The sequence below is a fragment of the Gossypium hirsutum genome, chromosome A12 (assembly GCF_007990345.1).
Source record: "Gossypium hirsutum isolate 1008001.06 chromosome A12, Gossypium_hirsutum_v2.1, whole genome shotgun sequence".
In the NCBI taxonomy this organism is placed as follows: domain Eukaryota; kingdom Viridiplantae; phylum Streptophyta; class Magnoliopsida; order Malvales; family Malvaceae; genus Gossypium; species Gossypium hirsutum.
This window is the reverse complement of record NC_053435.1, coordinates 27,424,577-27,450,483: the sequence shown is the minus strand read 5'-3', so window position 1 is coordinate 27,450,483 and position 25,907 is coordinate 27,424,577. Positions and strand designations below refer to the sequence as shown.

General features: G+C 37.4%; 1 protein-coding gene across 1 annotated transcript; it reads right to left on the bottom strand.

Annotated features, from left to right (window-relative positions):
• Positions 1-17,035: 17,035 nt before the first annotated feature.
• On the bottom strand, positions 17,036-20,462 carry LOC107921717 (putative EG45-like domain containing protein 1). Its single transcript, XM_016851543.2, has 2 exons — positions 20,294-20,462; positions 17,036-17,307 (listed from the first exon to the last, which is right to left on the bottom strand). The coding sequence occupies exons 1-2, from the start codon at positions 20,460-20,462 to the stop codon at positions 17,036-17,038; spliced, it is 441 nt and encodes a 146-aa protein (XP_016707032.2).
• Positions 20,463-25,907: the final 5,445 nt, after the last annotated feature.

Here is a 25,907-nt window from a genome sequence, read left to right as displayed (position 1 = left end):
AAGTGTGCGAGTTGATTATATAGCACTGAGTGTGCGGACTCAATATACATTCGTGAATCATTATGGACACTACGTGTGCGACACTATTGAGTCGATCGCGGACAGCGGATCGGGTAAGTGTCTTGAGTACATGGCTAATAGGTGCTATGCTTATACTTGGTGTTGAGCTCGGTAAGTTTGAACCTATGTGACAAATATACTTGAAGTCACGTACATAAAATTTATCGTAGGATGGGTGAAAGGCCGTTTAGTCGTTTGATTGTAACGAAAATAAATTGATTTATGAAAATGCTTCAATGTCCTATTGATGAGTATATGGAATGTGAATGCATGAATTGATATGAAATTGAATCGATAGGTTGGAGGAACTATGGTATGGTTCGGTATGGATGGAGTAAATTGTCTCGTTCCATTTTGTTTCCTCTTGTGATAATGTTATTGATGGATGGTAGTGCATTGCTTATGACTTACTGAGTTATAAACTCACTCGATGTTTCCTTGTCACCCATTATAGGTTGCTTGGACTCATCTATTTTTGCGGGGTCAGGCCGTCATCGAAGTCATCACACCGGATAGCAAGTTTTGGTACTTTCTTCTTAGTTGGCTTAGAAGAACATTTTGGCATGTATAAGCTATTACGTTGTGTTTGAACTTTGGCATGTAAACTTTAAGCCATGCGAAGATGGCACGAATGTTCGATTGAGTTGGATCAAGGGTAGGCATGAAATGGACCTAGTTACTTTCGTAACAGATGCTGGCAGCAGCAGTGTCATGAGATTGAAAAATCACTAAAAATAGTAGGAGTGGAATTAATTGATTAATAAATTATGTAATCGAAGCTCGATGAGTCTGTTTTCATGAGGAAGTAACGAAAAGATCATATGGGCAGTATATTAGGAGATAATCAGATTTTTGTGGGACAGGGCCAGAACGGTTTCTGGATTCCCTGCTCCGACTTTGGAAATTCATTATAAATTAACCAGAGATAATTAGGGGTCTTACCATATATGTACAGATTCCTCTCTGAGTCTAGTTTTCATAGAAACAAACGGCATCAGTATTGAAGCCCCGTGCAGGGAGATATCCAAGTCGTAATGGGCAAAGGTCAGTGTAGTCGACCCCTGCAACATGGGAGACTTTGACTAATAAACTGTACTAATTGGCCCAACCAAAAATTCTAGAAAAAAATACATAGATGGGCACGTGAGTCTAGTTTCTGAGAAAATTTACGAAACTGATTTTTGAGTTACGAAACTCAAGATATGATTTTTAAAACGACTAGTACACAGATTGGGCAGTGTCTGGAAAATAAATTTTATAAGGGGTTAAAGTCAGTTAACACCTCGTGTTCGACTCCGGTGTCGGTTTCGGGTTCGGGGTGTTACATTTGATTGGTATCAGAGCTATGGTTTAGTCGGTTCTAGGACTACCATAGCGCGTATGAGTCTAGCTATACATGCCGAATGTTAATGTTTAAATGTGAGATGACTTCCGACGGTTGAAATGTTTTTGTTTTGATTAGTAAATGGACCCCGGTGAAGAAAGAACCCTAGCGGATGACGTTGAGAGCGTAGCGGCTGCTCCTGCACAAGGGACGCCGCCTGTTGAACCTCAGTCATCTGCGAATAATCAAGGTGAGGGGGCTAAACAAGCCTTCTTTACCATGATGAATGAGTGGGTCGCGCAATATGCCCGAACCAACCCGGCTGTCCAACAATTCCCAAATTTGAATAATCCACCCCAAGAGCCTGTAATGCCATCAGTCGCTGATCCTGTGAGGCTGAGTAAGCCACCTGTAGACTTGATTAGGAAGCGTGGGGCCGAGGAGTTCAAGGCCATAGTAACTGATGATGCCGAAAGGGCCAAGTTCTGGCTTGATAATACCATTCGGGTGTTCGATGAATTGTCATGCACACCTGACGAATGTCTAAAATGTGCTGTATCTCTGTTGCGAGACTCAGCCTACTATTGGTGGAGGACCTTGATTTCCATAGTCCCGAACGAGCGAGTAACTTGGGACTTCTTTCAAACGGAATTCCGAAAGAAATTTATTAGCCAACGGTTCATTGATCAGAAGCGTAAGGAGTTTTTGGAACTCAAGCAAGGCCGTATGACTGTATCTGAATACGAACATGAATTCATAAGACTCAGTAGGTATGCCCGGGAGTGTGTAGCTGATGAGGTTGCTATGTGCAAAAGGTTCGAGGAAGGATTGAATGAAGATTTAAAGCTACTAATGGGTATTTTGGAAATAAAAGAATTCGTAACACTAGTCGAACGAGCCTGCAAGGCGGAACAACTTGGAAAGGAGAAGAGGAAGGCTGAATTTGAAGCTAGAGATTATCGTAAAAGATCGACGGGTAAAGCTCCGTTCTCAGCTGTAAAGAAGTTCAGGGAGGACACTAATAAGTCGAGGACGACTGCGGGAATTTCCATCAGAGCAAGACCATCGACGGACTCCCGAGCTACTTCGATAGCTAGTGTGGGCAATAATCGTCTAGAGAAACCTGAATGTCCCCAATGTGGAAGACGACACATAGGTGAATGTTGGGGTAAGTCTATTAACAGGGCCTGTTACGGATGTGGTTCGAAGGACCACTTCATTAGAGATTGCACAGAGCTTGATGAGAAGAATAAGATTCAAGGTGCAAGACCTAGTGGAGTGACAACTAGAGATAGACCACCGAGAATTTTAGGAGGTAGGGGTGGTAGTCAGAGAGGGGCCTCTAATATGGCTGTTCGAGCCGAGAACCGCACTCCTGCTAGAGCATATGCCATCCGCGCACGAGAGGAGGCATCCTCCCCTGACGTCATCACTGGTACCTTCACTCTCTTTGATACTAATGTGATTGCATTGATTGACCCTGGCTCTACTCATTCATATGTATGTGAAACCTTAGCATCCAGTAAGACTCTACCTGTTGAATCTACTGAGTTCGTAATTCGAGTGTCAAACCCTTTGGGTCAATGCGTACTTGTTGATAAAGTGTGTAAGAGATGCCCTCTAAAAATCCGAGAATCCTATTTTCCGGCCGATTTGATGCTTTTGCCGTTCGACGAGTTTGATGTTATTCTTGGTTTGGATTGGTTAACCGCGCATGATGCGGTTGTGAATTGCAAAAGCAAGACTATCGATTTGAGGTGCGCAAATAATGAAATAATCCGAGTTGAGTCTGCGGACTTAAGGGGGGTTGCCAGCTGTAATATCAGCAATGTTGGCCCAGAAATATGTAAGGAAAGGGTGCGAAGCAAACCTCGCGTATGTACTTGATGACAAGGAGTTAGAAAAGAAACCTGAATCGGTGCCGGTGGTTTGTGAATACCCGGATGTTTTTCCTGAAGAATTACCGGGTTTGCCACCTGTTCGGGAGATAGAGTTTGGTATTGAGCTTGTACCTGGAACTACGCCAATTTCGATAGCTCCGTATCGTATGGCACTAACCGAGTTAAAAGAATTGAAAGCTCAATTGCAAGAGTTGACGGATAGAGGTTTCGCTCGACCAAGTTTCTCACCTTGGGGTGCACCAGTATTGTTCGTGAAAAAGAAGGACGGAACCATGAGGTGGTGCATTGACTATCGTCAACTAAATAAAGTGACGATAAAGAATAAGTATCCGTTACCGCGTATTGATGATTTGTTTGATCAATTAAAGGGAGCATCGGTGTTTTCAAAGATAGATTTGAGATCGGGTTATTATCAGTTGCGGATTCGAGATTCGGACGTACCCAAAACTACTTTCAGAACGAGGTACGGTCACTACGAGTTCTTAGTGATGCCGTTTGGGCTCACTAATGCCCCTGCGGTGTTTATGTATTTGATGAATCGGATCTTCAGGCCGTATTTGGATCGGTTCGTAGTTGTGTTTATTGATGACATCTTGGTCTATTCAAGAGATGAGACCGAACATGCTGAGCATCTGAGGCTAGTGTTGCAAATTTTACGGGATAAGCAGTTATATGCTAAGTTCAGTAAGTGTGAGTTCTGGTTAAGAGAGGTTAGCTTCTTGGGTCATGTGGTATCCGCATCGGGTATTCGAGTTGACCCGAGCAAAATTTCAGCCATACTTAACTGGAAGCCTCCGAGAAATGTTACCGAAGTCCGGAGCTTTCTAGGGCTCGCCGGTTATTACCGACGATTTGTCAAAGGTTTCTCGATGATAGCCACACCAATGACGAAGCTACTTCAAAAGGATGTTAAGTTCGAATGGACGGAGAAATGTCAGAAAAGCTTCGATCAACTGAAAACTCATTTGACTGAAGCTCCAATTTTGGTGCAACCCGAATCGGGTAAAGAGTTTGTCGTTTATAGTGACGCATCCCTACTTGGGTTGGGTTCTGTATTGATGCAAGAAGGTCGAGTTGTGGCCTATGCGTCGAGACAATTGAAGCCACACGAGAGAAATTATCCGACCCATGATCTCGAACTAGCCGCCATTGTGTTTGCATTGAAAATATGGCGACATTATTTGTTTGGTGAGAAGTGCCATGTGTTTTCGGATCACAAAAGTCTCAAATATTTGATGACTCAACGAGACTTGAATCTGCGACGAAGACGTTGGCTTGAGTTGTTGAAAGATTACGAGCTTGTCATTGATTACCACCCGGGAAAGGCTAATGTGGTTGCGGACGCCTTAAGCCGGAAATCACTGTTTGCTTTGCGAGTGATGAATGTACACTTGTCTGTTCTACCTGACAATGTGTTAGTAGCTGAATTAAAAGCCAAACCATTATTGACTCATCAAATTCGTGAAGCTCAGAAGGTCGATGATGAATTGGTTGCAAAACGAGCTGAGTGTGTTCCGAACAAGGAATCAGAGTTTCAGATTGATGATGATGGTTGTTTGAGGTTTAGAAGTCGTTTGTGTGTTCCAAGGAATTCGGAACTCATTCCGATGATTCTGAACGAAGCCCATTGTAGCCGAATGTCAATTCATCCTGGGAGCACGAAAATGTACAACGACTTGAAACGTCGATTTTGGTGGCGTGGTATGAAACGAGACATCTCCGACTTTGTTTCGAGATGTTTAATATGTCAACAAGTGAAAGCGGAACATCAAGTGCCTTCAGGGTTACTTCAGCCGATCATGATACCCGAGTGGAAATGGGACCGAGTCACAATGGACTTTGTGTCCGGACTGCCATTGTCCGCAAGTAAGAAGAATGCGATTTGGGTTGTTGTTGATAGGCTGACTAAGTCGGCTCACTTTATCCCCGTGCGTACGGATCTTTCATTGGATAAACTAGCCGAATTGTATGTCTCTCAGATTGTGAGATTACATGGAGTACCTATTTCTATCGTGTCGGATAGAGATCCGAGATTCACCTCACGATTTTGGAAGAAATTGCAAGAAGCTTTGGGTACCAAGCTGCATTTTAGCACCGCTTTTCACCCCCAAACCGATGGACAATCCGAGCGAATAATTCAGATACTCGAGGATATGCTGAGATGCTGCATCCTTGAGTTTAGTGGTTCATGGGAAGGGTATGTACCTTTGATTGAATTCGCTCACAACAATAGTTTTCAATCAAGTATTAAGATGGCACCTTATGAGGCTTTGTACGGTCGTAAATGCCGTACGCCATTGTTTTGGACCGAGCTTGGTGAAAGTAAAATTTTCGGAGTTGATTTGATTAAAGATGCCGAACAAAAAGTAAAGGTAATCCGCGAAAGTCTGAAGGTAGCCACAGATCGTCAAAAATCGTATGCGGATTTAAAACGAAAGGACATTGAATATCAGGTGGGAGATAAAGTGTTTCTTAAAGTGTCACCTTGGAAGAAGGTACTCAGATTTGGCCGTAAAGGCAAGTTGAGCCCGAGATTCATTGGGCCGTACGAAATTTCTGAACGAGTGGGGCCGGTTGCATATAGATTGATTTTGCCCCCTGAACTTGAAAAGATTCACGACGTCTTTCATGTTTCGATGCTTCGGCGCTATAGATCTAATCCTTCGCACATAATTAGTCCGTCGGAGGTTGAAATTCAGGCTGATATGAGTTATGAAGAAGAGCCGATGCGTATCCTAGCTCGTGAAGTGAAGGGGTTGCGAAACAAAAGGGTTCCGTTAGTAAAGGTGTTATGGCTCAAACACGGGATCGAGGAAGCTACTTGGGAAACCGAGAGCTCGATGAAAGAACAATACCCAAACCTATTTACCGGTAAGATTTTCGGGGACGAAAATTTCCTGAGTGGGGGAGAGTTGTAACAGCCCAAAATTGACCCTAGTCGGGAAGTGGTTTCGGGATCGCTAAACCGAGTCACCGAAAGGTTTGAATGTGATGTTTATTGTCTAGAATATGTAATCATGACTGTGTGAAAATTTCAAGCTTCGATTTAGTCGATTGCATGTGAATTTAGTCAATAGGACTTATATGAGAAAATTTTAAAATGTGATAGGTCAATGCATGAGGACCTATTAGTGCATGGGGAAGAAAAAGGGGACTTGCATGTCAAATTCCCCCTCCCTAATATGTAGTGGCCGGCCATGCTATGGGTGGAAACATGTTGGGAACATGTTGGCCTAGTGAGGTATGTAGGATAAAATATAATAAGAAGTATGGGGAAAAAAGAAATGGAAAAAGGAAAGGATGTTTGTAATTGTTCCTTCCCCTCCCCATTGCCGTGAAAGTAAGAAAGAAAACAAAGAAAAAAAAGTGTCCATCTTTCTTCATTTCCCCTTGGCCGAATGTTCTAAGGAAGAAAGAAAAACAAGTTGTGTTCTTTGGTTCTTCTTGGCCGAATTGAAAGGAAGAAGAAGGGAGTGAAGAAATCGGTCATCTTAGGTCACTATTAAGGTAAGGAACTTTGTACTAGCTTTTGAAATTTTAGTTGATATTGAGTGAGTTATCAAGTGATTTTTGTAAACCATGTTGAAATTTCGATTTTGGGGGTGAGTATGGTTTTCGGCTATAAAAGATTAATAAGGGTGATGATTGTGTTTCATGCTAAACTTAGATGAATAATAGTAGTTGCTCACATCTTGATATCTATGAGTTCCTTTCTTGGTTCTACCATAGACCCCCAAAGTATATGTTTATTGGGTGTTGTTGGAGGTTTATGATAGAAGCTAATGAGTGAGAGTTTGATAGGTACCATGAGGTTAAACTTCATGAGATTGTAAGCTTGTAAGTTGGATGATGAAATTCATGCTTTGTGAAGGTAAAAGGAGTAGAAGGAGCATTCGGCCATGAAGAAAAAAAAAGAGAGCAAAGGGGGAAATTTATGATGAATTAAGTGTTAAATGGAATGAAAATGATATTATATGGGGGTATGTATATTCGGCCATATGAGTAAATATATAGATGATGTTAAATTTGATTATGTATAATGGGCATTAAGATGTGGAACATAAGAAATGTAGTATATGTGGATCTACATGATGTTATAGTTGACATTTTGCATATACACATGCATTCGGCCATCTAATTGAGTATGAAGGTGGTGTTAAATCTAATTGTGATGCCCATTCCGAAGTATATATATACATATATATATACATAAGTATGCCATTCGTGATGTTACCTTTAATTATGTGTGTAATCGACTAAATGGGTAATTAGTGTGGATGGTTGCCGAATATACAAACATACATATGCATGTGTAATTGAATTATGAATGTTTAACAAGATGGTTAAACTAGTGAATTATTGATTAAGCTCAATGAGCTAAAGGAGGAGAATCAAGCAAAGGCAAAGAAAAGATCACTGAGTAGCCGAGTTGGAACCGTCTTACCCAACACAAGGTAAGTCATTAAGCATGTAGTTGGTATTATTTCAAATGGTCATAATGTTTATGTATTAATGCTGAATGGAATGAATAAATATACATATATATATATATGCATGTACGTATGTGATGATGAAATTGTTGAATGAAAAGAAAAGAGGTAAGATGTACTGAGTTGTTGATCTCGGCACTAAACGTGCGGATATAACCATTTATGACCATGAGATTGGCGCTAAGTGCGCGGGATTAAATTGTACAGCACTAAGTGTGCGATTTGACTATGTTGCACTAAGTGTGCGAAATGAATATGATGCACTAAGTGTGCGAATTGACCATGCGGCACTAAGTGTGCGAGTTTGACTATGTAGCACTAAGTGTGCGATTTGATTACGTAGCACTAAGTGTGCGAGTTGATTATATAGCACTGAGTGTGCGGACTCAATATACATTCGTGAATCATTATGGACACTACGTGTGCGACACTATTGAGTCGATCGCGAACAGCGGATCGGGTAAGTGTCTTGAGTACATGGCTAATAGGTGCTATGCTTATACTTGGTGTTGAGCTCGGTAAGTTTGAACCTATGTGACAAATATACTTGAAGTCACGTACATAAAATTTATCGTAGGATGGGTGAAAGGCCGTTTAGTCGTTTGATTGTAACGAAAATAAATTGATTTATGAAAATGCTTCAATGTCCTATTGATGAGTATATGGAATGTGAATGCATGAATTGATATGAAATTGAATCGATAGGTTGGAGGAACTATGGTATGGTTCGGTATGGATGGAGTAAATTGTCTCGTTCCATTTTGTTTCCTCTTGTGATAATGTTATTGATGGATGGTAGTGCATTGCTTATGACTTACTGAGTTATAAACTCACTCGGTGTTTCCTTGTCACCCATTATAGGTTGCTTGGACTCATCTATTTTTGCGGGGTCAGGCCGTCATCGAAGTCATCACACCGGATAGCAAGTTTTGGTACTTTCTTCTTAGTTGGCTTAGAAGAACATTTTGGCATGTATAAGCTATTACGTTGTGTTTGAACTTTGGCATGTAAACTTTAAGCCATGCGAAGATGGCACGAATGTTCGATTGAGTTGGATCAAGGGTAGGCATGAAATGGACCTAGTTACTTTCGTAACAGATGCTGGCAGCAGCAGTGTCATGCGATTGAAAAATCACTAAAAATAGTAGGAGTGGAATTAATTGATGAATAAATTATGTAATCGAAGCTCGATGAGTCTGTTTTCATGAGGAAGTAACGAAAAGATCATATGGGCAGTATATTAGGAGATAATCAGATTTTTGTGGGACAGGGCCAGAACAGTTTCTGGATTCCCTGCTCCGACTTTGGAAATTCATTATAAATTAACCAGAGATAATTAGGGGTCGTACCATATATGTACAGATTCCTCTCTGAGTCTAGTTTTCATAGAAACAAACGGCATCAGTATTGAAGCCCCGTGCAGGGAGATATCCAAGTCGTAATGGGAAAAGGTCAGTGTAGTCGACCCCTGCAACATGGGATACTTTGACTAATAAACTGTACTAATTGGCCTGACCAAAAATTCTAGAAAAAAATACATAGATGGGCACGTGAGTCTAGTTTTTGGGAAAAATTACGAAACTGATTTTTGAGTTACGAAACTCAAGATATGATTTTTAAAACGACTAGTACACAGATTGGGCAGTGTCTGGAAAATAAATTTTATAAGGGGTTAAAGTCAGTTAACACCTCGTGTTCGACTCCGGTGTCGGTTTCGGGTTCGGGGTGTTACATCCTTGGTAGAGAAATAATGATCCTTGGCCGGTTAATTCTTTGATTCTTGGGTTCCCCTTCCAATGCGCATACATGACCCTCATCTGAGCCAGCTTCATAAAATTCCAGCTCCTTATTATCCATAAGGCTTTGTACCAAATCCTTAAACTCGTCACATTCCTATGTTTCACGTCCCTCTTCTGCATGGAACTCGCAGTAGTCCCTCACTCTTCTATTTCCTTCTTCAGAGATTATCATTTCTCTTTTCACCATTTCTTCCCAGATTACTTTCATCGGCATTCTTACCTTAGCCACGTCTTCTTTGATCCTTCTCATACTAGTGTCTCCAATTGCGTTTACCCCTTGATGACAATGGTTTGGCAACGGGTTCTCTGTACTAGGGGTGTCGTCAAATTTTATGACCCCCATCTTGATTAGTCTTTCCACTGCCTTTTTAAAACCAGTGTAATTTTCGATTGAATGCCCCGATATTCCCGCATGGTATTCACATTTGGCGTTTACATCATACCATTTGGGATATGGGGGTTGTAACGGTTTCAAATGAAAAGGAGCTATTGCATGCACATTGAGTAAACTTTGATAAAGCTCCCGACATGTCACTGGATAGGCGTAAATGAGACCTTTTTAGAATTTTGTCTCGAACCAAATCCTTGCTTTTGGGAATCTTGTTTCCCAACTGTAGGTGCTCTAGGCTGACAACCGTAATTGCCTTAAATTATAACTATTCATATTGTTCACCTCATTATCTTTCCTTCTTGGGGCCGATATTTTAACAACTTCCCCCTCTATCTTGCCACCCCTTATGGCATTTTCAATCATTTCTCCTGCCATAACTATATCAACGAAGCTTTTGGTGGTACTTCCAATCATATGAGTAATGAATGGGGCCTTTAAGGTGTTAATGAACAGCATGGTAGTCTCTTTCTCCAAAAGCGGTGGTTGAACTTGCATGGCAACCTCCTTTCATCTCTGCGCATATTGCCTAATGCTCTCATTAGGCTTCTTTTCCATGTTCTGTAAAGTAATTCTATCAGGAGTCATATCAATCACATGATTATACTGCTGCATAAAGGCTTGTGCTAAGTCTCTCCAGGAACCAATCCTTGCTCGACTTAATTGATTGTACCACCTAGCCGCTGCCCCAACCAAACTCTCTTGAAAACAATGGATCAATAATTGATCATTGTTTACATAGCCAGTCATTCGCCTACAGAACATGGTGATATGGCCTCAGGGCAGGTAATCCCATTGTACTTCTCAAATTCTGGCATCTTGAACTTATGAGGAAGCACCAAATCTGGGACCAAACTCAAGTCCTTAGCATCAATTCCCTGACGATTATCAGTATTTTCTAATGCCTTAAATTTCTCCTCTAACCATCTGCAACTTTCCTCTAATTGCCTTGATGATTCGAGTCTCATCTCTTCCTTCTCCGCTACATCTAAATCAGGGATGACTGGATTTGTAGGATTATCTCCTGCATTAAATCCCAAGTCAGTTTGAAAATTCATGGGTATTTCAACATCAACTTGCCTATGTTGCAATCTTATTGTGATGGGCGGCCTTTGGAAATACGCCTCAGGTTGAGTTTGTACATGGGGTGGAGTAAAACCCGGAGGATGGTCCTCATTATCCTCTTCAGTGATAGTCATAGGGGCCTTTCCTTTATCTGTTGTCCCTTTCAGCAGCTGAGCCATTTCAGCCATCATATTCCTTTGCACTTCCAACATTTGATCTTTCATCTCCTGTTGGATTTTTGCCAATTGTTCCTATAATTGCTCTTGCATTACTTTCTGGATCTGCTCAAGTCTTTGATCCATATTCTTTGTCTTGGTGCGTGCACCGTAAGGATGTGTTGCTTCCAGATTTCCTCTTTTTCTCACTCTCTCTTTCTTCCTAATAATTTTAACTAATTAGGGTCTTTCTATAAATTTGAATACATATGATGCGATGAGATACAAATGTATGAATGTAAAAAGATATCGATTTTGATTCAGTTTCTTTTAGAAAACGTTATTTAAGAGACAAAAAATCTTTACACAAAATGGATTACAAATACGCCTTTGTCCTTAGGCCCAAAGTTTTAACCCTATCCAATAACAAAGCTAACTCTAGATCTCTATCTAACACTAACTCGTACTTTGTACTCAATAGATTAGCTTGCGTTGCCAGGTCTTGCAAATGATCAGCAACCTCTAAAATTTATACTATAGCTTCTCCCATGAGGTAGTCCCTATCTCTGACTTGATCCTGAAAATGGTGAAGCTCTCCATTCCAATGTTCTTCCCTTGCCTCGAGCTGCTCAATCTGTAGCTCACAGTTCTGTAATGCTGCTTCCAACCCTCCAATATTGTGCTTCATTTCCTCGATCTTATCTAGGCTTGCTTTTAACTCGACTATAGACTTACGACTTCGGTGATGATGAAGAGATCGTCCAAGCTCAGTCACCTTAGTTTTTAATCATTGATTCTCCTTCTCTAGGGCCTGATTATGCGCCTGTATCTCTTGGAACTTCTTCTTCCAATACTCGGCTTTGGCTCTTTCTTCTTGAACCTCTTGTTGCCACTGCTCTGAAGACTTCCCCAATCTAGCTCTTTTCATTGATAATTGTATCCTCTTATATTGCGTCTTCAAGTCATCGCGGTCTTCCTTAATCTTTCTCTTTTCTTTCCTCTCTTTTTTGACCTCAATTCTATGAACGCGTCTAAGCTCAGGTACATCTACTCCTCCTCAAGCTTCTCTATCTTTCTCCCGAGCTCCAAATTCTTCCTTTCAAACTCTTGCTTTATAACTTCCAACTCTGATGGAATCACTCGTAAACTCTCTTCCATCGATCGGGTAGCCCCCAAACTTGGCTTAGGGATATTATCATTGATCCTCTTACTAAACCACTCTTTGTATCCAAGGGTCGTCGTCGGTCCTTCAGTCAGAATCTTCACACAGCAAATTTTCTTCCAAGCCTCGGAAATTTCTCGCATCTTCTTCTTATAATGATCCCCCTTATATGAGAAATCACTCTGAGCTAACCCTTGTATTACCGGTATAAACTGCCCCGCTTTGTATTGCCTTAGGACGAGCAATGGTGCGTAACCAACAACTCCCCAAATTCCAGGGAGAGGTACCTAATCAAAACTTCCACAACAATAAAGGACTTCATTAGGAGTCATCCAAGGGGCTTTCCACATTACATCTTCCTCTCAGAGATTCTGAAGTATTTCCATCCATCTTTCTTCTGTAATGTCATCCCTCAGTGTAGCTGCAGCTTCCCTTAAAGGAGAATAATCCTCAAAGAACACTCGGCAAGAAACCTTATCAACTTTCCAAAAATGACTATGGAATCATACTAACAACAATTGTGCGCATCCAATGAATCTACCTTCACCAGCTCTACGACATGCACTCAAGGATCTAAACATCTCAGCTAGGATTACAGGCACAGGTGTGTTCTGTTTACTAATTCGATCGAATAAATCTGCAACTGCCTCATGTATGTGCCCTATAGCTTTTGGGAAAATCACCAAACCATACATACTTAAGGCCAAGACATCAACCCTTTTCTTCACATCTGGGTGTGCCAATATCAAATCCCTCAAACCTGCCCACAGAATACATTTACTATCGCCCTTTTGTTGGACTCGAGCTGCGGCCCACTGTTCACTCACCCTTGTAATCATCATTAATTTCTTCACGAAAGTTGGGGGATTAGCAGCCCTAACATAAGCTTTGTTACCTTGAATTTTTGGACAGCGAAGCAAGGTCGTGTATTCCTCCAAAGTAGGTACTAAGTCTACCTCTCCAAATGTGAAACAACTATAAGCAGGGTTCCAAAACTGTACTATAGCTCGAAACAGACGCTTATCCACCTTGATGTCTAGAAAATAGAGAAGATCTCCATAATTCTGGTAGAACAGTTGCTTAGCCTCGTCATCCCATTGGGCCCAAATGTCCTTCAACTCCTGAAACTCATTCTGTGTTGAACTGATACGAGTGAAGTCCCACAACTCTGATGTATACCCCTCGGTAACACTATCTCCTTTTTCTAACTGGGTTTTTTCTGACCATGCACAGACAGAGGCATTGTCCTCCACTTTATCAGGATATTCATTTCTCATTACAAAACTTTCTAATCTAGAAATTGAACCGCGAATCGATACCTTTAAATGTTGAGTGACATGCAACGATAGCAAAATAAAGTAAGTCAGTATCATATTAAAGTATTACAAACAAGCATTTATAAGGGTAGCTTACTAAAGGCTATCACTATACTCCCTAGGGTAAGCACTTAAAATTCACTATATGTGTTTCAGTTCTAAAGCAAGGGGACCTAAACCAGCAGATTCCTCGGTCCTCACCCATTATAGGCTCATATGGACCAAGTTCGATTCAGGGGAACACATTTCCCTATGGCCATACTGAGATGAAAATCTCATGAAGACATAGGTACGGATGTATCCCGGAAGCAATCCACTAGCCCATACAGAGGTGAAAACCTCACGAAAGCGTAGCTTCTCACTCCCACTTAAAGGTGCGACCACAGCGGTCATGTAAATGCAATGTGTGCGGAAACAAGATAACAAACATATGCAGCAAACACATGTAAAAAGATCAATATTTTTAAAATTTTCCAAAATTCCGACATTAAGACAGAAATAATCAATTTCTTGGCTTGACTCTCTTATTAGGCCCCAGCGGAGTCGCCAAGCTGTCGAAACCTCTTTTTAAAAATGGGGAGGGTATTTTGAAAATGGGAGTCGCCACCAACCTTTTAAAGTGTGATTGGATCACATTATAAAACAGTTTGGTCTACGAAATTATGAGAAAACGGGCTCGGGAGTCGGTTACGTACGAGGAAGGGTTAGCACCCTCGCAACGCCCAAAATTGGTACCAAATTGAATAGTTTTGTCTTAATATCAAAAGCTTGAAATAATTTAGAAATAAGGTTTCTTTTAAAACCGTAATAATTTGAGTTAAATCAAGATTCCTTCGCTTCAAAAGAATATAAAGATCACATCCAGCATGATTGGACATGATATTCTTAAACTTTCATAACAGAAATCATCTTATGATTTTCAAAACTTATTTAGAAGGATATTTTAGGCATTTAGACAAACGGGAAATCGCAACCCAGCATGTTAGGGCACTATTTCCCGAATTCCTAAGTACCAAAAACCTTGCCTTATTTTTTAAAATCCTTTGGATTAAATGAAATATAAAAGTTCTTTAAAGTGATGATGCAGTCAACTTATTACAAAGGATCAATATTAAACAAATTAACCTACATGATACCTACTGTATCATTCCATGCAATTATAATATATATAAAAAATAATAATGACATAAATTACACAATATACATTATCACTCCATGCATATAATTATAAATAACATAAATATAAACACATTATTATTTCATGCAAAAAATACAAAATAGCAAAATAATGAATATAACAATACAAATTACACATATATACAATAGTATTTCATGTGAATATAATCTTTAAATAACGACATAAATAATCAATTCTCATACGAATATATAACAATAATAAAATAACATAAAAATAACAAATAATCTATAAGATAAAATTAACATGTTAAAACAATACCAAATAAATACAAAAAGGATAAAAAACAATTTAAAAAAGGATATTTAAAGCAATATATAAGTAATAAAAGAGAATTTTTTTAAAAAATAATAAAATATATTATATGATATAATAGCTTAATATATATTTATATAAATAATACTATATCAAATATGTGTGAAACTTTATAATAAATTCTAGAACTTTATATAATATGCTAAATATTTCATAATGATATATATATTATTAATAATAATTAAAAAATTAAAATTTTACACAATTAATGAATAATAAAATAATACATAATTTATAATAAAATAAAAAATGTAATTTATATAGTAAAATATATAATGTATAATAAAATTTATAAATAAAATCTATAATAATATAAATAATATAATGAATAATGTATAAATAAAAAATAATATATATACTATTTTATATAACTAATATTTATAAAAATAAATAATACACATAGTATTTAAAATAAATTAAATATATAAAAAGGATTAAAATCAAATTTAATTAAAAATCAAGGGTTAATTACAAATAAATAAAAAATTTGGGCCTAATTGAAATGCATATTAAAATCTGAGGGACTCACTGGGCAATTAGCCCTAATCCTTAAAAACGATGTCGTTCTTCAGAATAGGTTTTAATGGCCATTGTGACTAAATTGAAATAAAATATAAAGGTTAGGGCCAATTTAAAATAAAAATAAAATGAAATTATAAGTTTTCGAAAGGTTAGGGCCATTGTGACTCTCTGGGCTGCACGCGTACACACGCCACACGCGCCGTTGCCGACTCCGCCGTGTACGGCGGTCAGCATTCGAAAGGTTTTCGCTTTTTGCAGCGAGAAGGGAGGTAATCCTCTTTTATTACTTTTTTATATTTTATGTATATGTTCAAAACAAAAGAAAAAGGATAAAATGAATCACCTTTGCTTCTTTGATAAACTGTCGTATTTTTTATTGTATATGTGCTTGAAAAAAATTCTAGTACCTTTACATTGCTTCTATTCGGGCTTTTATAGCCTCATAAAACATATTTACAGATTTCGATTTTATTTCTTGCTATGTTTGTTTCGTCTCTGCTGTTTTCTTTCCCTTTTTACAGGTATTAGCGAGAAATCCGGCGGTGAATACGTTGGTGTCGATTCGTGCACTGATTACGGCGTGATATGAAGCCGGAGTTACGGCGCCGATGAAGCCCACTGGAACGGCGCGAGACGAAAAGGCGTGACACTTGGGATAGTTGCAGCGCGATGTTTCCGGAAACCCTAGGGTTTCCAGATTCGATTTAGGCATTGGGCCTCGCTACTTTGGGTCTCCTTGGGCCGTGTCCATTTGTGGGTTGGGTGTAACCGGGTATTGGGTGTAACCGGGTATTGGGTAGTTTAGGTATTCTGGTTTAGACCAGTTGGGCTACAAGTGTAATGGGCTACTGACGTGATTTGTAAATGGACTGTAAAGGACTTTTTATTATTTTTGTTTTTATTTATTTTTCTGTTTTTTCTGGACCAGGCAAATTTGGGTTATTACAATTATTATTTATTATATCTAGAAATTATTTCTTATTTTACGTAAATCATCATAATAATTCAATTAATTTTAAGTTCTATACTGATATAAATATGATATTCAAAACCTTGATTTATTTTTGTAGACTCTTAGGCAAAGAGATGGTCCATCACTCCAATAAAAAACTGTAATTTGATATCTTTATTACATAGTAATAGGGTATTTATTAGGAAAGGAAATATTTCATTACAAAAAAAAATTAAAAACTTTTTATCCATAAACTTCACTCTTTGCATTGGGTGCCAAAATTGGTCAAATCCTACAAAAACACCAAAAGAAAATTGATGTTATTGCATTAAATGAAGGAACTTCATCATTGAAGAAACAATGGAGATGAGAAGGAAATGTGCTATGCATACTACTTGTAGTCCACGTTAATGACACCAGCAACCAGGCTGGCAATAATAGTGAAGGCCTCTTGGGAGAGATCGATAGTTGATGGACACCCCGGATAGTGATCAATGATATTCACAGTAACGCTCTTCCCTATGCATGGATGTGGTACGGGATTTTGGGGTCCCATGCATGTCACAGTGAATATTTTCCCACATACTATCCTATTACCCCACAATGCATCACCAACTGAGGCAATCATTTTTCCTTGATCTTGGTTTCCAAAGCATGCAGAAGCTACCAACAACCACAATAATAGCATAGTTATATATTTGTTTCAAATCAATGCATTTAGTTAAGTAAAAATTCAAAAATTGATTATAAATTCGATGGACTTGATTAGGAGAAATTAGAAAAAAAAATGCTCACGAACATATTTTGTATAAAAGGTGGCAATCCCTAGTGTTGCTAAAGCAAAGGAGATAAGGCAGGCAACCATACCAACAAAAAACAAACTATAATTCTCCATTGCTTAATTAGCTTTCGATATTTTAAGTTGCATGTCTTGTGAGCACTTAAGCTATAGGAGTGGTCAATTTATGTAGGCTAATTTCCTGCCTCAATGGTAACTTTTTTTAGGTGGTTTACTAATTCATTAGCATTTATTAACAAAATTAATCACTAAACTATTACAGAACTTACAATAGAGAGTGATAGATTGTAACTGAAACACCTATGAACACTGGAAAATAACTGACAAAGATATTATTATAACATTTGGTGATGCCATTGATGAAGGTGAATGTAACACCTTTCACCCATATTCAATGCCGGAATACGGTTACAGAGCATTACCAGACTTATAATACATTTAAACATACTTTCCTTATACATTCAATCAGTATATACAATCATCATTCATTCTCAATCAATTTGTCTTTTATACGAGCCTACGAGGCCCAAAACATGCTTTATAAGTGGTTTGGGACTGAATCGGTAACTCAAGAAACTTTTATGAATCTTTGAAAATTTATCTCAAAATAGGGGACACATGCCCGTAGGGCCAGGCCGTGTGTCTCACACTGCCACCAGACACGCCCGTGTCACAGGTCGTGTGGACATTTGAAATGGGAGCACATGGTCGTGTCCTAGCCCATGTTCGACCTCGTGTAACTCTTTGACTTGGGTCACACGGCCAATACACACGCTCGTGTGCCCTAAAAATGGCCCATGTACTAGGCCGTGTGCTAGGCCGTGCCAATCCTGTAGGGTATACTAACTTATGCCACACAGCTAAGTCACACACTCGTGTGGAGCATACTGACTTGGTTTCAAATTCAACACAATGGGACACACGGTCGTGTAACATGACCATGTGTCACACACGGCTGAGATGCACGCCCATGTCTCTGACCGTGTGGACAAAAATAGGCTATTTTCCAAGCCATTTTTCCACCCAATTTGCACATTCCCATACAAGCTCATATAGTTCCATTTCAAGACATAAATAGCAACGAAATATCAACAACCAGTATTCAATCCATACCATTTCATTATCATCAATACAAATCACAAGTAAGCCACAATTTTCCATCTATTTACATACCTAATTCACATATACAATTTAATTAACTAAACCATTCCAAACATGCATTATCATTCACCAATTCACAAGCACATAGCTTCCTAAATTATCAACTCTTTTAGCAATCAAATTACCTAAAATCATTAAGCATTATAATTTCAACCTCAATCACATAATATAGGTTAATTACCAAACTCAAAATAGAACCATTTGTACATTTATAAACATCATCAAAATTCATCATCATAAGCCAACTCAAATGGCTAAAATACATTTTCATCAAACATACCAAAATGACCAAAGCCTATACATTCCATATACCATATATACAAACTTCGAAAGTACCAAAAAATATGTCTGATAGTGTGATGAAGTCCCTGATGATCCCTGGATTTGAGCTAGCTTCGAAATACTATAAAACATAGAAAAATAAACAAAGTAAGCTATATAGCTTAGTAAGTTCATATGTAAATATGAACTAATCTCATCATTCATTAGCATGTCAAAATAGATAACATAAGTTCCATTTATAGCATCAAACAATGAGTTAACATAAAGTTTAATCACATATTAACTCATAAGTTTTCAACTTCTTTTATGTTGTTACTTGAATAATTTTTTGTACATACCTGTTTCAATATGTATCTATTTCTCACCAATTCTCCTACCAAATCACTCCGGGCTTATAAATGTTTATAGTACGAGTACATTGATTTTTCGATGCCATAGTCCAACTATGGTCTTACACATACATTACCATGGCGCTACCGTGGTCTTACATTCACATGCCATAACCCGGTTATGGTCTTATTTTCTGATTGCCATAGCCCAGCTATGGTCTTATTCAACAACTCGTCTTATTTAAATCGTACATTTAATTTAAGATATCCAAATTCAACTAATAGAATAAATACAATCTCAATTCCATACTTCAATTAAATAAATACACATTTAAGTTCAATTATATGAACTTACCTCGTATACGGATATGATGGAACGAACCAACTATTTAATTACTTTACTTTTTCCCCGATCTAAGTCTGAATTCCTCTTTTCTTGATCTAATTGAGCATAAATGTCTTGACCGAATGTAAAGCTTCTTCCATGGCTATTTAGGTTGTATTTTTCGGTGAGGAAGATGAATGAAAGAATAAAATTTCATTTGTTTTATTACATTTAACTTTAATTACTACTTTACACTAATAACATTTAAAATCTTTAATAATTTCCATTATACCAAGCCATTACTTTCCAATAACTCCTTAATGGGCTAATTACCACTTAAGGACCTTCACTTTAAGGTTCTATAGTTGTTTGACACCTTTAGCTATTAAAGCGCAAGTTTTACACTTTACGCGATTTAGTCTTTTTTTATCAAATTGACAAATCAAGCGATAAAATTTCTTAACAAAATTTTCACACAATCATTCAATTATGCTATAAACATTAAAATAATAATAAAATAAAATTTTGACTTCAGATTTTTGGTCTTGAAACCATTATTCTGATTTGACCAAAAACGGGTTGTTACAGTGAATGTAATAGGAGATTATTGTAACAGTAGGTAATAATAGGAGATTATTGTAACAGTAGGTAATAGGAGATTATTGTAACAGTAGCAACAGTAGTGTAAGTAGTGAAGATCATGTTTTCCCACGATGTCTCAATCTCGAAATTGTTCCCAATTCTATTTCTAACTTAGCTTGGTTCCCATCTGAACAACCATCGCCTTTATTGCTCTAGCTAAATAGGTTCGAATAGCCATCAACAGCCTTCCCTGTGCAGTCCCTAGCAGCAGCCGCAATGGCTGCCCATCCTGATTCACTCGTCCAGGAAGCAAATCATCTGGTGATAGGGTTTCTTCCATTTAAGTCAACCATTTCCCCTGAATCTAAGAATCAGATTGGTTTCATGTTCACCATTCTGATCACAAAATAATTTGAATATCTTTAGTTCTATGTATTTTTAATGTTGTAATCTTTTTACCATTAATTTTATCTTCTAATTTGACCTATGTGTTTTTAATGTTGTAATCTTTAGTTCTATGATCACAAAATATTATCTTTGACAATTTTAAAAAAAAATGTGCATATTCAGAAGGATAAAAAATATATATTTTTATATATTTTTATAATAAAAGTATATAGTTTTTCGTTTATACTTTCATGTATGTTGTTGTAATGGAATGGTTATAGTGATAAAAGGCAAAAAATGATAATAAATCTCGTAGTTAATATTATTATAATAAATTATGATTCCAAAGGTTTAATATTATTTCAATTTTATATAAAGATTTTTAATATTTACAACATATATTTTTTTGAAAAACCAGCCATGCATAAACAATATAGTTACAAAAAGAACAGTAAGTAAAAAGAACTTGGAATTAAGTCAAACTAAAATTTTCAAGTTTTAGTGCATAAATATAATAATTTCATTTGGATTCCACAGAAATATATTTTATCCTATCATCCAAGGCTTTTTATACGTTAACGTTTCATTCATATAATATCCCATAATAATAGTAATAGAGCAAAGTGAATGTTTTCAATAAAAAAATTTAATGAATTATTAATCTATATTCATGTGTGAATTGGATTTGGAAGCATTAAATAAAATAAAATATATGGATAATATAAAAGTAAAATACAAGCTAAAGGATTGAAATATTTGCAATTATATATATAAAAGAAGATTAATAGAAAAAAAAGGCACAAAGTATTTAATTTTATTCAGCAATAATAAATAAAGATAAGATGATAACAATATGTGGAATATATTCCCATATAACCAAAGCTATGAAATTATATCCAATTTTCTTCATAGGTAATCCATTATTGCTTCATATGAAGAGAGAAACAATAGTAAGGGTATAAGAAATCACAACCATACCACAAGCAATAAAACTACCACCTTTTTCTGCAGAAATCACAGCCATAAAGCAACTGATTGCAGAAACCACAAGATCAAACATTTTGCTTTGCTAATTCACTAATCTGCTCAAATTGGTTGAGTGATTTGGTAATTTTAAGTGACCAAAAAAGATGTATTTATAAGGAACAAAAGCAATGAACAGACTTTCGAGCTTTCCTACTCTCATTTACTTCACTTACTCTGTACCCACTGTTTTGAGAAGTTCAATCACCAAAAATGATATAAATTAATTATTTATCAACTTCATCCAAGAAATACAATTGAAAAATTTAACCTCGAATAAATATGTTTCAATCCTAAGTTTATACTGGGTCTGACTTAACTTGATGACTTTTTTTCTAAATAAATAATAATTCTATTTATCTAAAAAAAGTAAAATGTTGCTACAAATTCAATTGATAGGCGATTTCGTTTTGTGTATTATAAATTCAAATGGTTTTTTACACATTAACTTTTTTTTATTTATGTAGTTTTTAAGATATTCATGCATATGTATTGTGTACTTAAAGTTTTGTCACATTACATGTTATTATTTTTCAAATTAATTTTTTTATATTACATAATTTATCATACTAAATTAATTAATTTTTTTATACATGTGAACAAATACATTTCAATAAGATGAAAGAATTTACAAACACAGGGATCAAATTCTAATCTCATGCCGTTTAATTTGAAATCCATGCAAGTTTACCATTAAACCAATAACGTGACTAGTTAAATCAATTTAATTTAAGTTGTATGTAACACCCTAGATTTTAGGGTTAGAAGTTTTGAGCTTAGTGGTTAGTGTCAGTGAGTAGGTTGATCTATTATGTTTATCTTCACGTTCTAGTGTCAGAATGAGCTTGTTGGTTTAGTGGTAGGATATGTGTTAAGTTGCCTTTGGGTTTTGGGTTTGACTCTTCATGTGTGTTTGAGGGAGTAATTTTATTTTATATTTGTTTTTTTAAGTTGCTAAAATATTTATTTATTTTAGCTATTTTATTTTTTTATTGAGAATAGAAAATCCCCAAAAAGAAAAAAGAGTTGCAAGTTCTTCCCCTCTTTTCCATTTTGTTCTCTGTGACTTTTTAGTTTTTTCTTTCTTCTTCGAAAGAAAAAAATTAGTTTCTTTTGATTCTTGGATTCTTTCATTTTATCATTGTTTTCATTTGTCAAGGGAGTTTTGTTCTCGGGTGTTCGTTTAATCAGAAGAGAAGAAGGTTTCTAAATTGGCTTGGTAGAGCAAGTAGAATGACCCAGGGTGCTTGCTTTTTCTTTTAAGGTGTGTGTTTGGAAACTCCTATGTTTCATTATCGAATTACTGTTTGGGTTCTTCGAAATTTGACTAATTCTAAGTGTTTTAAAGATTGATAAATCACTGCGTACTGTTTTGTTGTTGTTTTGCATTGAAACCTATATAATTTGGTATATTTCAGAGTTGTCAATGGTTGGGAAGCCTTTTGAGAGCAAAAAACATTTTTCAGGCTATTTTAGGGTGGTTTCGTGACCACACAAGTAGCCACATAGGTGTATGCCGCACACGGGCGATCCATACAGCTATGTGCATTTGGGAAATTAGGGATTTGAGTGAAATTTGGTGCCACATGACCTAACCTGTAACGCCCCAAATTTGGGCCTAGAAGTATTAGGTTTTGAGCAGGGGTGCAGTTAGGAGACTGCACATAAATATTTAATTGTATAAGGAAGTGACGCAATTGAGTTTTTGGCTTAGTGGTTGTGTGTTCTAGGAAGTGCCTGAGAAGTCTTGGGTTCAAGCCTAAGTAGGTGCAAAAAAGTTTTGTTTTTGAAGGAATAAGCACTGTCTCTGAGCAATAGGCTTTTAAATAATTGTGGGGATAACATGTCATAAAAAGCCTGTTAGCCTAGTGGTAAGTGGCGCATAGAGTGTGCTAGTGGTCTGAGGTTCAAATCCTAGCTTGTGCAAATGGAGATTACTTTTACTATTGGCTATGGGAGGTAGTAGAGTTTGTCTGAAACATTGGAGTTTGAATTGGTCATGGAGGGATTGTAGGAGGGAGTTGAGGAGAGATATGAGGAGAGAATTAAGGGGAGGAAAAAGTGGGATTTGAAAAGAAGTGGTGTTCTGCCGAAATTGGTTAGGAGGGACACAAAATTTCGGCTAAGTTAGCTTTTCCCTAAAAAATTATCAGTTTTAGGAAATTTTGTTTCCTTTTTGCATTTTGGGACTTTATTCTAGGGGTTTTGATTTTGCATATCAAACTTTGTTGTTTCTTTTTTTTTTTTTTGGTTTTGGTTGTTGAGACTGAACATTGTTGACCACTTAGGTATTTTACATTTCGGGTATGTTTCGGGTTGTTCTTCTTTACAGAGCCCAGTTTTGATCAACTTCTCTTCATTCTTACTCTGGTAGCAAATCATTTTCTCTCTTGTTCTTCTTCTTGCCCTTAACCGAATGCCATTCTTTTTCCCCCTCATTCGGTTCTCATCAATCACCATTTCTTCTATTGAGACATTTGGCCAAATACTTCCCTCTTCTCCTCTCCTCTTGTCATTCTTTCATTTTAATACTTTAATCGTTATTGCATATATCTCTCCCCACTCTGTTTTTGACTTTTACAAGTGTTTTCTGATATTGGTAAGTACTCATGACTCTCTCTGGTTTCTCTCTTTTGGGGGGATCTTTTGTCTGACATCTGTTTTCCTTTGACGAACAGTGCTAGGGGACACATCTATCATTCTGTCTGTATTCTCGACTTGTGTGGGTAAGAGCCAATTGTTCTTCCCTCGTAAATCTAGACTCTGCGTTTTCGGTAAGCGACTATTCGTCTTGTTCAACTATTATTTGATCTATGATTGATAATCATTGGTTAGATTGCGGAAAACCCTAAGGCCTATTTATCAACCTCTTGCAAACGACTTCAATAAGCAAGTCATAAGCGATTGATTTAATCAGGCAAGAGGTAAACTGTTAAACAAGTTTTTGGTGGGGGCCTTTAATAGGTCGTTTGGGAAACGACTAACCCAAGCTTGTGACTGATTGTAGGGTGAAGTACTCATGGTCTTTTTCGCGCATTCCGTAATCAGGTGTGTAATCACACTACTTTTAATCGTAGAATGGAAAAAGCTGAAATAACAAATTGTTGACTCTACACGAACGTGCGCTTGCTCGTGTGGTATCCCAAACGCATAAATCGTGGGCATTAGAACGTAGAGGCCGCCATGAGCCATTTCATGAGCTTAGGCCGTTTTGGGCCACCTAGGCCGTGCGGCCCATACGGGTAAACCACACGGACGTGTGGCGATTATTGGGCCAGGCGGTGTAGTTCACACGGCCAAGGCCATAATTAGGCTTCGTGGGCCACACGGGCGTGTGGGCCCATATGGGCCCGCATTATGGGCCTTGGCCCTATTTTCACTGTTTGATTGTTAAGGTTGCACGGGTTGCCCGAGACAATTGTGACCTTCTGTTGGGTCAGTAAGCATACTTGAACCTTTATGTGATAAAATGACGATTTTGCCCCTATGTCATAAAATGACGATTTTGCCTTTTTGTGATAAAATGATGATTTTTCCTTTTTGTGAGAAAATGACGATTTTGCCTTTTTGTGATAAAATGATGATTTTTCCCTTTTGTGATAAAATGACGATTTTTCCTTTATGTAATAAAATGACGATTTTGCCCTTTTGTGATAAAATGACGATTTTGCCCTTTTGTGATAAAATGATATTTTACCCTTATATGGTAAAATGATCGAAATACCCTCATAGGGTAAAATGACCAAAATACCCTCATAGGGTAAAATGACCAAAATACCCTCATAGGGTAAAATGATCAAAATACTCCCATAGGGTAAAATGACTGAAATACCCCTGTAGGGTAAAATGACTGTAATACCCCGGTAAGGTAAAATGACAGATTTTTTCTACGATGTTTATGACTATATTTGAGCATGCCATGTTATATGTATGTTGCACCCATGTATGATATTATGTTGCATTGCATGGGGATGGGATATATATATTTTGGAGGAAATGTATTGTATTAATATAGTCGCATGGGCCGCACAAGACGACTGTAAGCCATTCATATTACTGGCAGCTTTGCTGTAATACTGATTACTACCGCAACCGGTGCTATATTTAGAGTGTAGAGATGAGTGGGTCGATTTTATCCCTACATGGATTGTAGGGCTGGACGGAGTAGAGTCTAGAGGATGGATGGATAGGATTTTCTGTTTTCATTTTGTGCCGATTACTGTTACTACATTGATCATGATTACTGCCACTGCTATTATTATTGTAATTGGCCAGGGCCCTAACTAATATTGAATTGTTACTGATATGGGCTTAAGCCCAGACTGTGTTGTTTACTGTTTGTTTATTATTGGGATTACAAAATGAGTTTTCGTAA